General features: G+C 56.0%; 1 protein-coding gene across 2 annotated transcripts in view; it reads right to left on the bottom strand.

The window, feature by feature from the left end:
• Window positions 1-14,474, bottom strand: part of ATP11A (ATPase phospholipid transporting 11A) — a 123,158-nt gene that overhangs the window by 29,750 nt on the left and 78,934 nt on the right. For both annotated transcript variants that reach the window (XM_045482430.1, XM_045482431.1), the window contains exons 11-17: window positions 13,371-13,521; window positions 12,055-12,252; window positions 9,686-9,859; window positions 8,218-8,381; window positions 6,427-6,498; window positions 4,935-5,008; window positions 1,075-1,178 (exon numbers count right to left, since the gene is read on the bottom strand). In XM_045482430.1, coding sequence (XP_045338386.1) covers window positions 1,075-1,178; window positions 4,935-5,008; window positions 6,427-6,498; window positions 8,218-8,381; window positions 9,686-9,859; window positions 12,055-12,252; window positions 13,371-13,521 — 937 coding nt within the window. The remainder of the gene's footprint in view (window positions 1-1,074; window positions 1,179-4,934; window positions 5,009-6,426; window positions 6,499-8,217; window positions 8,382-9,685; window positions 9,860-12,054; window positions 12,253-13,370; window positions 13,522-14,474) is intronic.

Raw genomic sequence — 14,474 nt, 5'->3', positions numbered from 1 at the left:
CAGTCCTGTTTGATGGCTGTGCCCAGGAGCGCAGCCAGCGTCCCGGCCATCTGTCGTGGGAACAAGGCCTCCCGCCACTTCAGACTTGGTGCCAAAGCGACTCGCTGCCCCTCAGGGTGACCGGCACACCTGTACCAACACACGTCGCCCCAGAGTCAGGCGTACATGTGCCCTTGGGCGCTGGACAGAAGCACAAACAGGATCCTCGCCTCTGGGCAGCGACACGGCTCAGCCTTCTCAAACCTGCAGCTTACCGCCAAATTCCTGATGGTTGGTGTAGTTGCCCTGCTCGGCCGGCAGGCGTTAGGAGGCACCTGCACGGGAACCTGAAGGTGGGGTTGCGCACTCGGACGGCAGTGCTCAGCCAGGCGGGCATGCCCAGGGCACAGAGGCACCTCCCAGTCAGACATGTCTGATGCTATGACATCGAGTTCGATAAACGTGGACACTTGCGTGAGCACCGTGGAACGTTTATGACGTTACTTGTGAAGTGGAGGTGGCGTTGAAGACTCAGGACACGTTCTCCAAGGTTATCGGGGCCCAAACTCCGTGGTTTAGCGATTCTTACATGTCATGTTCTGTGGATTGCAGCAGTGGGGACAAAGCCCTGGCTGAGGGTTTGCAGGCGGTCTCAAGGACACACATGCTCCTGCTCGGACTGCTGTCCTCCGTGGGGCGGGCTGTGCGCAGTGGGATCAGGCAGAGCGACCCCCTTCAGAATGAGACGCGGGGGGAACCACGCAGGAGAACCACAGGGGAAAGTATCAGCATGAGTTTTAAAGCGAATCACCAGAAATCCTCAGGATCCCAACATAGTCACCACGGATGTGCTTAAATTCTGACCCCCCCGACACCGCTAGCCCCACCTCACAACAAAAACAAGCCGCAGCCTGCCCAGTCGGGTGCCAGGGGTGGGGGGTGGTGGTGGCGGGCACCCAGGGGCACCCAGGTCAGCGGCACCGCCAGGTTTCTACTCCGTCGAAGGCACAAGCGGGACAGAACAGGACGCTGGCAGCCAGCCTCCCCCCTCCCCCCCCAGCGTGGGACAACTGTGCAGCCCTCCAACCAGCTCACCACTGCGTTGCGCTCCACTCTGGAACGGATCTGGTCAACTTTGCCTTCTATCACGCGGGGAAATATTGAAGAGTCTGCTCCTTTGCAAAACAGATAGATTTCTCCTACAAAATGAGAAAAAAAAAGACGCTTAATCATAATGCAGAGAAGACTAGACCCTTTTTCACATTTGCTTTTGTTAAGACACAAAAATAGGGACGCAAGTGCTGAGACATCGTAGGGATTTCCCGAGACCCGTGAACACGCGCCGTCGGGGAAGCTGAAGCCACGCGCTACAACGTGGCCTCTGCGCCTCCCGGCAGGACGGGCCACCACTGTCACTGCCCTCTGTCTGGTTCGGCCTGGCCATGTGGGCATCCTGCTGTCCTTCACGTCACCAAGACCACAGGGACATCTGTTGTGAAATGCCCCCGACACATCAATGTCCCCACCGTGCACACCCTGGTGCTGAGACACATGCTTCCCTGCCCTTGAGATAAACTGATTTCCTTTTCCAGGGAAGCAGAAAAGCTCTCCAGCCAAGATGAAGACATCAACAACACAGAAGTGCCGCTCTGGTCAACAGGCCCCTGGCACCCAGGGGCTCTTTCTTTTCCAGCCACGAATCTCCTGGCCCGAAAAACCACGCAGCACACAGCTAGGCCAGCTTTGTCTGCATGCGGCTCCTGAAACACCGTGAGGTCAGTCCATGACAGCAGCGGCGGCCGTGACTGGTATGGTCTCCGTCACCCGCCTTTAGACAGGAAGCGCAGACATCCTAGCCTGGGGCTGGTCTCGGAATTCCTAGACACTGGTGGCCCTCAGGGGAAACCAAGTCCAGAGGCACCAGGAGGGGCGGCCACTGCTCCTAGGGGGGCAGCTGAGAAAGGGCCGTGGGGAGGGCACACCCCTGGGGCGACGGCTAGTGAGACCGCTCGGCTGGACAGCACGGGAACCTGGATGAGGGTGCCTGAGCTCAAGTGTGGCATTCGGAGCCCAGCTAGGTTCATCCCCTTGATGCCAGAGAGGACTCCCTCCTGCACACAGAGCGAAAACATGTAAAATAGCACAATTCAGGGGCGTCTGGGTGGCTCACTCAGTTGAGTGTCTGACCAGCTCAGGTCACGATCTCACGGTTCGTGGGTTCAAGCCCCACGTCGCCTGCAGCCTGCTTTGGGTTCTGTGTCTCCCTCTCTCTCTGTCCCTCCCCCACCCATGCTTTCTCTCTCTCTCTCAAAAATAAACATTAAAAACCCCCCTAAAACACAGCACAATTTATGCTCACCAAAGCCCTGAAACTAAAGCTAAAGTCAGCCTACAGCCAGAAAAGATGGTGTCTGGTGACACATGGAGCTGGGCAGGGCCACACGGGGCAGGGAGACAGATCCCCAGGACACGCCCACCAACTGTGTGGGTTCTTATCACGAGCCGGGAAGAGTGGGGCCTGGGCTGGCCCACAACCAGCCCGGGGGCAGAACCCATTCCTGACTCCACACATGACTTCCAGCCAATCGTGCAAGTTGTCAGACATGGTTCACGGCAATAATGCTAGTCGAGACGACATAATGATGTGTTCCCACTTTTTTCTAGAAAAATCATGATGACTCAAGGCACTGGCTCGGGAGTGGCTTACATTTCCCACTGTCTTAACTTGTCAATCGCTCGATACATTCCACCAGGGATGTGTTTGGCCTCGGGGCTTGGTTACCAACAGCCCCCGACATGAAAATGACCAGAGTGTGAATCAAACTTTAACCTGCAAAAAAGCAGGAGCAGGCAGCACGTGGAACAACCCCTGGATCCTGCTCTTGCAAGTTTGTCCACGAGCAGGAAGAACCCAGCAGGGTGAACGCACAGTGAGGCACCCGCAGCACAGTGAGCATGTCCATGGCCCCGGGAGGAAGCCCACGCCGTTAACTGGCCGGGGGGCTACGGTCCCCCAAACCCGTTAGGTTGTAAAACCAGTGCAATTAGCGTTCTCTCCAGGGATGCGTTACTACCCAAAGAACAGTTCATTTAATTATTCAAACTTCTCTTGAAGCAAGTTGGCACAGAGGCTGGTGCACATGGCACGTGGCCTGTCCTTGTGAGCCTGCAGTCCCGCAGGGGACCCTGGAGGACAGGCAGACGTCGTCCCAGGGAAGCGGCTGTTGTCGGGGAGTGAACGCCCCGGACGAAAATTGTTCATGTGACTCAGCTCCTCCCCGAGCTTTGGGGATGTGCCTTTGAAGGGAGGTGGCAGCTGTCGAGGACTCCACAGTGCACCTGCCGGGAGCACGTACGGGCACGTGGCTCAGGAAGAAGTGCAGATGGGGCAGGAGCTGTGAGAAGTCACGCTTCTCTTCCTGCAGCGAGGTCATGCCTGGCGGCTCCCGAATCACCTTCCAGGTGGGACTCAGCCGCGACACTTCACATTCCCGTGGGGACACCACGTGGTGAAGGACTGAGGATGTCATGTCCCAGAGTCCCACGCCTTTGTTCTGGGGTGTTTGGACAGGCTCCAGCCCTGGAGAAGGTGCTCCAACCGCTGGGGGGAGCCACCCACCCCACAGGCCCCACACACCTGAGCGTGTCTGTCGACGCTGTGGGCGAGTGCTTCCCACACCCTGCTGACCCCAGTGCCAAAATCCATTTTGACACATTACGAATAGTGCTCATGTTATTCACACCCCACGACAGCTGGTGCCAAGACTCATTGGCGGAGCCCTGCCGGTCCTCCTTGTTGACAACTGGCTCAGGGGCACGGGGACCATGCAGGGACAGTGCCCAGAGCTGCCAAGTGCCTTCCCCAGGCTCATCATCCAGCACCCCGGGAGGCGACTCGTGGGGTCCTGCCAAAAGACGCGTCCCGGCAACCTCACACCGTCCTTTGTGGCCTAAGGAGGAAAACTAGTCATTGCCGGTCCCATCAGAAGACGGTCACAACAGTCCTGTTGAGGTAGTCCCCACACGAGGTCCTCCCGTGAGCGTCAGGACACTGGCTGACACAAAATTCCCCAACGTGCCTTCAGATCAGCGTGTCAGGCTCAGAGTCTGGTTCCAGGGTCATGGCTGTGTTTCGCTGCTAACCAGGCAACTTTCCAAAGAGATACGCAGCCTGGCACCACCTAGTTTTACCCTTTACAAAAAGGAGTAAGATCCTACATCTTTTGACAAGAGGCCATTCTGAAATTGCGATTGCGTTGAGCGCACTGAATTAAGCAGCGTCTACCGAGTGGTTGAGAGCAGGGCAGCAGTGCATACCCTGCTGAGGTGAGTAGGGGTTCGGTCTTCAGGATGTTCACAGTTGGCTGGTGAGAAGACAACAACTCCCCCGACAGAGGCAACCAGGGAAGGCTTCCTGCAAGGCAGCCGTGGGGCTGCCCTCAGAGAAGCGCAAGTGAACAAGGGGGCCCCCAGGGGGAAAGGTGCCTCTGGGGAGGGGCCCCCAGGTGGAAAATGTGCACGTCCAGGGTTGGCTGGGGGCTGACAACTGGGAAGGCAGCTCGGGAGCCAGGGCTTAGCCACCGGAGGAGGGGCTGCGCCACCAGCAAGGTGCCCTCGGGGCCCTTTAGGACTGATGTGCCGCAGATCAGGAGGTGGGGGCTGCAGGTGGGAGACCCCAGGCTGCCGGTGAGGGGGCTGCCAGGAAGGAGAGGAGACCCCGTAGGACTTGCTGGTCAAGGGGAAACATCAGGCTTTCCTGTGCCAGCAGAGTGCCAGGAGGAGGGCCAGGCACCTGGGGGCGTGAGGAGATACGGGACCTACAGTGGGTTTGGCAACTTTTTGTTTTAAAGAGAACGAACGAACGCTTAAGTCCTCGTGCTCCTACAGGATGTGAGCATCAGAATAAACCCGCTACGATGTGCAGTTGAGGAAATGGAAGAAAAAAACATTTCTACCTGTAGCAGATCTGACAATCACACTCATTCTCCTTCTTACGGAGTCAAAACTCAAGATTTCCAGCAATTCAAACCTGAAAAAGAGATTAAAAGTTGGTTTTGACATGCACCTTGCCCCATAAGTCCTGTGAGCCTAAATAATCACATGCCTCTGCTCAGCAGGACATCCGGGGTGTCCTCTGCCGCGTCCAGAGAGCCCTCCCCATACGCCTGCCCCGTCCCTCCCGGCCAGGCCGCTCCTTCACGGAGTCGGGACCCACTAGTGGGGGACTCTGCTCCACACAGCTGGCACAACACTCCCAAGGCCAGGCTCCCGTGTGCTCACCACCAGGACCTACGCACGGGACCCCCCAACCTGAGCCCAAGGTGTAGGTGCCCAAGGAGTCTGTTCCCCAAACAAAAGGCACATTCACTTTCCTGGATTCTGAACACAGACACGCAGACACTATCAGAGCTTCCAACCCAGGACAATAAACCAGGGTCCTTTCAGTTAATAAGAATCATTTAAAAAACAAAGAAAACCAATATTTAATTGGCTTGTAGTCTTATCATCAGAAGACCACGATCTCTGCTGGCATTTGAAATACCAAAGGTAATTCAGCAACCCCAGACACCATCTCTGGAGACTCCTCAGGGTCCAGAGACCCCAGCTGCAGCTTGTGGCGGTGGGGAGGGCAAGCTGTAGGAGAAGCCCTCTGCGGAAGCCCACCTGCCACCTCGGAGGGAGCCAGGACGGCAGGCAGGGCCCTGGGAGCCCCCAGTGCTGCGGGCACAAGCCCCCTGTGCAAACACAGGACCCGCGGCCAGCCCAGAGCGGTCAGGGGTACACTGCTTATGCTGACCCGAGGGTTTATTTTGCTCAAGGGAACGTTAAAATTCGGGGGATTCTGAGGCCGTCACCACCCAGTGTCACATTCTTTGCCACCTGTCCTTCCCCGTGCCCATCACCGCACGTTCGTGTTTATAAAGGAGACCGGCAGTCCCGAGTCAAGACTCAAGACACACCCTCTGTCTCTGGGACAAGGCATCTCAGAACACGGCCACCAACCCTGAGCACATGTGGTCACTGAAGACAGAACGGGAAGCACCAGCACCCACCGCGTCCTTGCTCAGACTGTCTTCGGCAGGCCACGGGGTCCCACAGCCTGGGGGCTGGTGCTGTGTGAACACGGGACCACTGTGGCCACTCCCTGTAGCAGACAGGCAGGCAGGCAGGCAGACAGTGGCTGGGAGAGTGTCAGAATGTGTTAGAAGCTGAGGGCACTCTCGTGCTAAAGCCTGATGTCAGGTGGCTCACGGCAGACCCTCCGGACGCCACAGCACTGGCTGGCCTCCACTCTAGCCGTCCACTCCTAACCTCCCCACCAGTGGGCGACGGTCCTGGGTTCTCCGGAGAAGAAGGGGAGGCAGGCGTGGGAGGACAGAGGGTCTGGGTTTTCCCCGGGAAAGCCGTCGTGTGGAGGAGTCCTTCCCCCCAGCGTGCGGCCCTCACCTCTCCACGCCGTTCTCCCTGTTCAGTATCTCCATGTAGTTCTCCTTCAGCCGCAGGTACGTGAAGCCGAGTCTGCAAAGAAGCGCACAAGTGCGGAGCTTAGCCAGAGTCCGCAGGTTCCTCCTCTACATGTTACTTAAGTTTGGGGAAAGCGTTCTTTTCAAGAAAGAAATACTTCTGGCAAAACAGAGATTGTAAACTGCATTGCAGAGTTAGGAAGTTATCACAGTGACGTATTCACCATCTCAAGAAATTCTCCAAGAGCCAACAGCCTTGTGACTTATCGTGCCCTCGTACTGGTGTTAATGGGTGTCAGGAGGACAGGAGCAGGTGTGTGGACCGGCCCACTGATCAGTGGGCTGTTTAGCCACGGCAGCCATGTCACAATCACAAGGATCCCGGGACACGGTGTCTCCAGAATGACCCTCTCAGTTTACTGATGAGGAAACTACAGCCCAGAGCAAGCAGTCAGTCAACAAGCCCGCAGAGTGTGTAACCTGTAACACACCTCCTCTGCCAGCCTGAGAGCCACCAGTGTGCCAGGTGCTATGGTGCAGAGAGAGGGCCGTGGCTTCTGTGCACCAGGAGCTGAGAGATGGGGACGTGGAACCGCCACCCAAACACAGCCGGTGGCCACGACAATGCCAGGGCACCACAGGACCATGGGAACAGGGTGTCCACTCGCCCCAGCAGCGTGTCTACAGTGACCGGCAGGAAAGCCCGTCCTGACTTCTAACGTGACTGCACAAGCTTTCCCTTCTGAGCCCTCGTGTCCAAGGAGAGAGCTCCTCTGCACGTGTGTGAATTTGCACATTTGATCAGGGTCCCGCTGACACAACTTACATGCCTGAAGTCACCACTCAAACTGCATAGGGAAAATGCATGAGTTGGGGCGCCTGGGTGGTTCAGTTGGTTGAGCATCTGACTCTTGGTTTCTGCTCAGGTCATGATCTCATGGTTTTGAGTCCAAGCCCCACATCGGGCTCTGCACTGACAGTGTGGCATCAACCTGGGTTTCTCTCTCTCCCTCTCTGTGCCCTTCCCCCACTTGCACTGTCTCTCTCTCTCTCCCTCTCTCAAAATAAATGATACAAAGTTAAAAAAGGAAAAGAAAAACGCATGAGTCAACAATGCACAGGTTCTAAGCAGATGAGAGTGTTCAACGCCCTTTTGTTACTGGCAGTGAAGAGGGACGATGGGCCCCCGGCATTAACTCAGTAGCCGTAGGCTGCGGGAACTGGGGAAACATCTCCCTGATGTGGCTCTGGAATAAAGGATTCTTCCCCATGTTTGCTCAGAATGCCATCTGTGGAAGGCCACGTCCTGAGGCAGCTAGAACTCCCAGTAGGAGGGTGTGGGTGGTGGAAGGCACACAGACCTCACACAACAGCAGACAAAGTGAACTATAAAGACAGCCCCGCACCCTATGCTGTGTGATACTGCTCAAGTTGCTTGACATCCCTGGGCACCAATTCTTTAGAACAGAGAAGACTGGCCATAAAATGCATCTAAGACTGTTTGTATCTTCAACAGAAGTTAGAAGGGGAACCATGCATCTAAGACACTGGTAACGACCAGCAGCAGGGGGGCTGCCGGCAGCAGGCTGTGTGCAGAAGGGACCGTCCTCCACCAACAGAGATGGGGAGCACTGGGGCGTGAGGGCACCGCCTGTCTAGCCTCCTTCCTCCGCAGCACGGGACCACGTCGGGACATGCCGGTACGAGCCGCGGTTGGGGCGGATCGCACAGCATGGACCTCGGGCACCAGACCCGCCCATGGCCGGACACGTACCTCTGGATACCTTCGACTAGGGCCACCTCGTCGGGAGAGGACGAGATGTACACACAGGACTTCCCCGAATCTGGTGACTTCCTGGGTCCATCCACGTCATCATCATCCTTCACCTGGATGGTGTGGCACAGGCACAGGGCCCGGAAAAACAGCTCTTCTCGCTCCTGTCAAAGTGCAGCACAAGACCCCACACGTCTATGCCGATGCAGCTCAGAGTACATGGTGAATCGACAATGAAGCAGGGTGGGCGCCCTTCAGGGGTTCGGAGGGATTAGTGTCCCCTCTGGTGCTTAAGGGTGGGGTGTGTGTGGCTTCTCTTCATTCTCCAGCACTTCTGAGTAAGAAGGGGAGGAGACGGGGTCAAGGTCGCAGGCGGTGAACTCGGTGGGCCAAACCTCTGCGAGCCTGTGTGCCCTGGGGATCCCCGACCACTTCCTGGGGGCCCTGGGGTGCGGCTGAGGCAGAAGGGAGCCAAGAGAGCACCGAGCCGGTGGCACACCTCACGATGACCACAGACCCCGGGCCCTCCCTCTGAGACTCTGCAGGGAAGCCGCAGTCCCCAGGTGGAAACTGTCAGAGGCACACGTGGCAGGAGGTGGGGGGGCACTTGGTCACGACAGGCCGTCACTGTGCAGCCCACTAAGGTGAGCTGTGTGACCCTGCACAGAGCTCTGCAGTCACCAAGGTTTCAGGAATGGTCTCCTCACTGACCACGGTGACCGCGGTGAGGGTCACAACACCTCCTAGAGATGCGGAGATCTGGAGCCACAGCACATGGGTATGTGTGCGTGTGTGCCTGTGAGATTGTGTGTGTGTGTGTGTGTGTGTGTGTGTGCGCGCGCGCGCTAGACTGTAGCTTGTGTACACGTATGAGGGTATGTGCACATAAGTTATGTCTGTGCATGCGTGTATGTACATGTTATGCACGTGTGAGCAGGAAGGCCACGTGTCTGTGTGTGCACACGTGTGTACGTGCAGCACACGTGGGGGACATAGTCTGGTGTGTGCACATGCATGTGTATGTACACACCTGCACATCTGAGATGAAGGGCACGTATGTGCACTTCAGCCTAGTGCGTGCGCACACATGAAGGTGTGTGTACTATGCACGTGCAACGCACGTGTACGTGGGGGGGCATGTGTCTGTGTGTGTGCATCTCTGTGCATGCACGTGTGTATATGTGCTCGAGCGTGAATATGCACACGTGCGTGAGCACACACCCCTGGTGCGCTGAGCCCCTCTGCCCTCAGCCCACCACTCGCCTGACTGTCCACAGTGTAAAGCTGCTTCTCACACGGACGTGACCTGCCGGACTTGCTGGTGGAAGTGGCGGCGCCCCACAGGCTCCACGCTGGTCACTAGGGGACCTGAGCACGAGGTGACACAGCCCACCCTGTGATCGGGACCCTGTGCAGGACAGAGGGGACGGCCCCGAGGGAGCGCACCTGCCAGGGCGTGCCCACCTACCCTGGCGCCGGCGCCCGGGGAGGAGTCGATCATGTCGATGCCGGAGGCGTCGGGGAGCACCTGCCCGTTGCAGACGGCGTGTGGCACGTACACGTGGCCCTCAATGCAGCACTCCTTGAACTCCATGTTGTTCTCCGTGAGCGTGCCGGTCTTATCCGTGAAGACGTACTCCACCTGTGGACACATGGCTGCACTGGGCAGGTCTGGCCAGGGGCCCGCGGCCTCGGGCACAGAGAAGGTGCCACTCGCGGGTCAGACCCCGGTGCAGCCCCGCTTCCACCCGGAGGGGGCTTCCCGGGCTCCACCCCCCACCCTGCCAGAGCCGCTGGACCCTGCGCCGGGCGAGCCAGCCTCCTCTAGCTCCCGCCAAGGCTAGCGGTCCCGTCGGAGCCGCGCGAGCACCTTCCTCTGGGTCTGGAGGGGGAAGCTCTGGGTGCAGCTCGGCTCCCATTGTTCGGACGCACAGATGTGGGGCGGGGGTATGAGAAAATCAAGGATGCAGAGAGAATGAACCTGAGCTCACTCTGAGGTCTGGGAGGTCAAAACTCACCACACCACTGACAGTTCACCAGTCAGAACTCAAACAAAAGCACAGAGCAAATTTCAGACACAAAACTACACCCAGTTTTAAGCCCTAAACTTGGATCAATTTCGGGTACATGTTCATCAGGAATGACGTGGAATTCTGGACAGTGGAACAGCGTGGGGATCCCCGCCGTCCGAGCCCCGCTGGCTGGAGGAGCAAGTCCCCGCTCACTGCCCGGGACGCGCAAGGGAGGCAGGTTTAAGGGCAGTAAAGCGCAGGAGCCCGGGAAGCAGAGGAGACAGGTAATGAACCGGCTACATGTTTCATGCTGTGCCTTTTTCAGCAAAATGTTCTCTTGTGTCTTAATCCCACCGCAGAAAATGCCTTCCCCTGTGTGCTTGACTCAAGTAAACTGTAAGTACACAGCAGTACCCCCCTGAATTATTTTTAAACCACCTGCCATCCAAACACCCAAAACTCTGCCAGGCCTCTCCCCACAATCTGGAAAACTAGTGACAGAAAGGCGCCCGCTTGTGAGGGCTCACGAGCACGGGCGGCTGTGTTACTGGAAGTAAGCGACATCTGACGTTTTTCAGAGTGAGTACCAACGATGATAATGACTATTTCAGGAGGCCCCATCTCCTGAAGCTTTCCCACAAACCTCCGGGGCCCCTGTGCTGTCTGACAGCTGGAGCAGGATACGTTCTCCGTAGTAAACTCAACATTTTTCTTGTTACAGAGAAATGCTTTCCTCTGAGAATTTCTTAGCAACACACAAAATATACCAGGTAATGTTACCGAGGGTGTGAACATGCAGAGGGAAAGCTGGTCTGGCACGGAGTGAGCGGGCCGGGGCTCCACGTGGCTGTGTGACACCGGAGTCCAGCCCGAGGCCGCGGCACACGCTGGAGCGATGCCCTGAGAGCCATGCTCACCAACCAACAAGCAAGTTCTCTCTCGGGAACAGACCCCCTTGACCCAAGGGGGGAGCGCTGCAGGCCCCCACCTGAGTCTGTGCATCTACTACAGACTGCTGTTCTGTAGGGGGTGGATTTCAGCTGCCAGTCTAAAACGGCCCTCTTTGCAAAAATCTTCCAAGTTTCTTCCTGTTTTTTTTCCTTTTTCTTTTCAAAGATGAACGAACCACCATTTACCAAATGCCCTTTCCCAAGACGTAAGAGCCAGGAGAGGGTCAGGCTGGGGCACAGCGATGGAGCTGAGCTGTGTGGCCGGTGGATGGGCGTGCACGGGCTCTGCCCCTCTTCCGGGCAGCCCTGAGCTGCAATGCACACCGGCCGACAACCCATTCAGCCCGCCCTGCGCTTGGGCAGGGCAGGTATCAGGCCCATTTCACAGACGAAGCAGCTCAGATACGGAGAGCTCGGGCCAACAGTATGCAATGAGGTGTCAGACCCCTGCAATCCACCCAGCCAGGGACACTTGGAGGTGTCTCTTTGCTCATCTTCAGACTGAGGAAAGGGAATCACCCAGAAAAGCGGACTGCACTGCCTGTGAAACACGGTCTCCCTGCCTTCACGGCATGAAAAGCCAGAACGAGCAGCACTGCGGCCGCACGGTGAGCTTTTATCAAACAGCTAATACAGCTAATTTCCCATTAAGTGTCTACACAAAAGCACTATCAACTGTCATATAAATAAAGTTTAAAAAACCAACTCTGCTGCCGTGTTTCATGAGTTACAGGATGCATCTGTGAGGATGAACTAAAATGGAAAAGTTTTCATCGGAACCGTCCTGATAACACGCCCACCCCAGACGCCTGGGAACACAGCACGGAGGGCACGATCATCTACAAGTTGGGGAAGAGGTCGCCGCACACACTGACCTGTCCTAATTCTTCGTTCAGGTCTGAGGTGTTGACCAGAGGCCCTTCGCCTGTGTCCTCATCAAACATGTCTTCATCCCAGGTGATGAAGTACGAGCCCAGGAACTTCTGCATTTCCACCGTGACGTACATGGACACCGGGATGATGTAGTTGAAGAGAACCATGAACGCCAGGAAGTCCGTGAACGCCCTGAGGAACTGAGAGAGCCCCGCGTGATTCCCGAGTCCCATCACCAACACCACGAAGATCTGACACTTAGCGTTCCCTTCAGGTCGCACCAGTGTTATCTGTAAATACAGGTGTTTATTTCAAATCCAAAGATACACATTATTTGGGGGCAGGCACAGCTTAGTGGCCAGTCACCTGACTTTAGCACCATGAGGGCCACAGACAGGGAGAAGGCCTATACTGGTGGCGGGGGCAAGGGGCAGGTCACCTGTGAGACAGTCACACTGGGGGAGACAGGCGCCTGCCTCCTAAGAGCTGGCGGGAAACTGCACGTTTTGAGGGTTCCACACTTGCTTCCAGACTCTGACATGTTTCCAAACTTACTTGGTAATAACCCAGCTCCAGAAATAAGGCTGGGAGAAAGGACTTCTCTGCACAGTTTTGTTCTGATCTCTAAGCCATTTAGTTCTGTGAGAGATCCGACTGAACACAGGTGAGGCAGGACTCTGCTTTGGACCCGCACGTGGCCCTGCTCTGCACCCAGTGCTACCTATTCTGGAGGCACATAGCTCTGGTGTTAACTCAGGGAAGAAAACAGTACTCTTTTAAGTGGAGAAGGTGCAGTCAAATGATTTTAACTCCTGGCTTAGGGAAAATCGGTTTTCATAGACATGAGCAACTGAGCCCAAACCCCAAGGGGAAATGCAATCAGTTCTTACCATAATTTTCCTATAACTGACATGTTCCTCCTTTTTTTAGTCTCTCCATAAGTCAGCCCCATCTGCCTCATGATCCTCACTGAGCATTTGCTGAACAGCCTCTAAGTACAGGACACTGTGCTGGGTTCTAGAAGCTCTGGAAATGTTTACGGTGCTGCCCTAATGAATTCACTGTGGGGGCCAATCCTTTCCAGAATATACATTCCAGTACCCAACCAAGACAGGGGAGAGCACGGTCCACAGGGGGAGACCACTGACGCTCGGGGGCGAGCGTGGTCCGCAGGGAGAGACCACTGACACACCCTGAGATCAGTGAACGCCTCCAGGACAGAGATGTCACCAACCGAGGCCTCCTGTTCTCCTGCCATGTTGCCATAACAATGGCTTACAGGCGGTCTGGTCACCGCAAAGGGACGCACTTTCCGTACCAGGTTCCTCTGTCTTTCCGATTCGGTTTTGTGATTATACCACGGCTCATCTCGGAACGGTTCGCTCTGCCACACGTACTTGAGGACGGTGTTTATCAGTGCTTTACTGACCAGAATGCAGAGGTACACAATGAGGAACACATTCATGGATCTACAACACAAGACAGCAATGATACTTAGTCACTGCTTCCCGAGGGACCTGCTTGCCCTCTGTGCTGTGTTCCCAGGCATCTGGGGCGGGCGTGTTATCAGGATGGTTCCGATGAAAACTTTTCCATTTTAGTTCATTCTCACAGATGCATCCTGTAACTCATGAAACATGACAACAGAGTTGGTTTTTTAAACTTTATTTATATGACAGTTGATAGTGCTTTTGTGTAGACAGTTGATGGACCTCAAGCCAAATGCGTGGCCAGGAAACAGAGCAACGTGTGAGCCCCCCCCCCCCCCCCCCCCGCCATCACCTGGCACGGTCACCATGAGAACAGAAGCTTGCACTGGCGTGTGATTCTGGGGCCACAGGGAAAGTCTCAAGAACAGGAGAGGGCAGTTCACGCAGCCACACTGCTGACTGTGTGGTCCGGGAGTCCAAGATTCAGAGACACCCAGATGTCCACCCTTCGGCCACTAAGCTCCAACCAGTGAGTTCCCCAGTACCACTGAGGCAGGAGAGAAATGCCCTCCGAATAGGAAAAAGGCTGAATCCCTGGCCAATGGCTCAGCGGATCTTGTGAAGAAGGCTTGAGTTTCCAGTATTTATTTCTGAAACCTATTCATCAAGGTAACACCTGGAAACAGAGCATTCTTGCTTATTAAGAGCCAAATCTCCATTTTCATATTCGGTGTAGCCGTCGATGGACGGAGATGGCAGGATCACATTCTGAGACCAACCTGCCCGAGGCAGGCAGCAGACACCTGACAGTCTTCCCAAAGATCCCCAAGTCCACCCCACCCCCCCACCCCCCCGCCCCGCCGTGTGGAATAACTTGTAACCACCGCAAGTCAAGGATGCACTTGAACAAAAGGAAAGTAAGACAACACTCTGGGCCACATTTTCTCACAAATTCAACTCTGTCCTTGACTCATCACGGTAAGGATTTTACT

Source organism: Leopardus geoffroyi, chromosome A1, assembly GCF_018350155.1.
Source record: "Leopardus geoffroyi isolate Oge1 chromosome A1, O.geoffroyi_Oge1_pat1.0, whole genome shotgun sequence".
In the NCBI taxonomy this organism is placed as follows: Eukaryota; Metazoa; Chordata; class Mammalia; order Carnivora; family Felidae; genus Leopardus; species Leopardus geoffroyi.
Note: the sequence above shows the minus strand (reverse complement) of the source record. Positions and strands in the feature narration are given on the sequence as shown.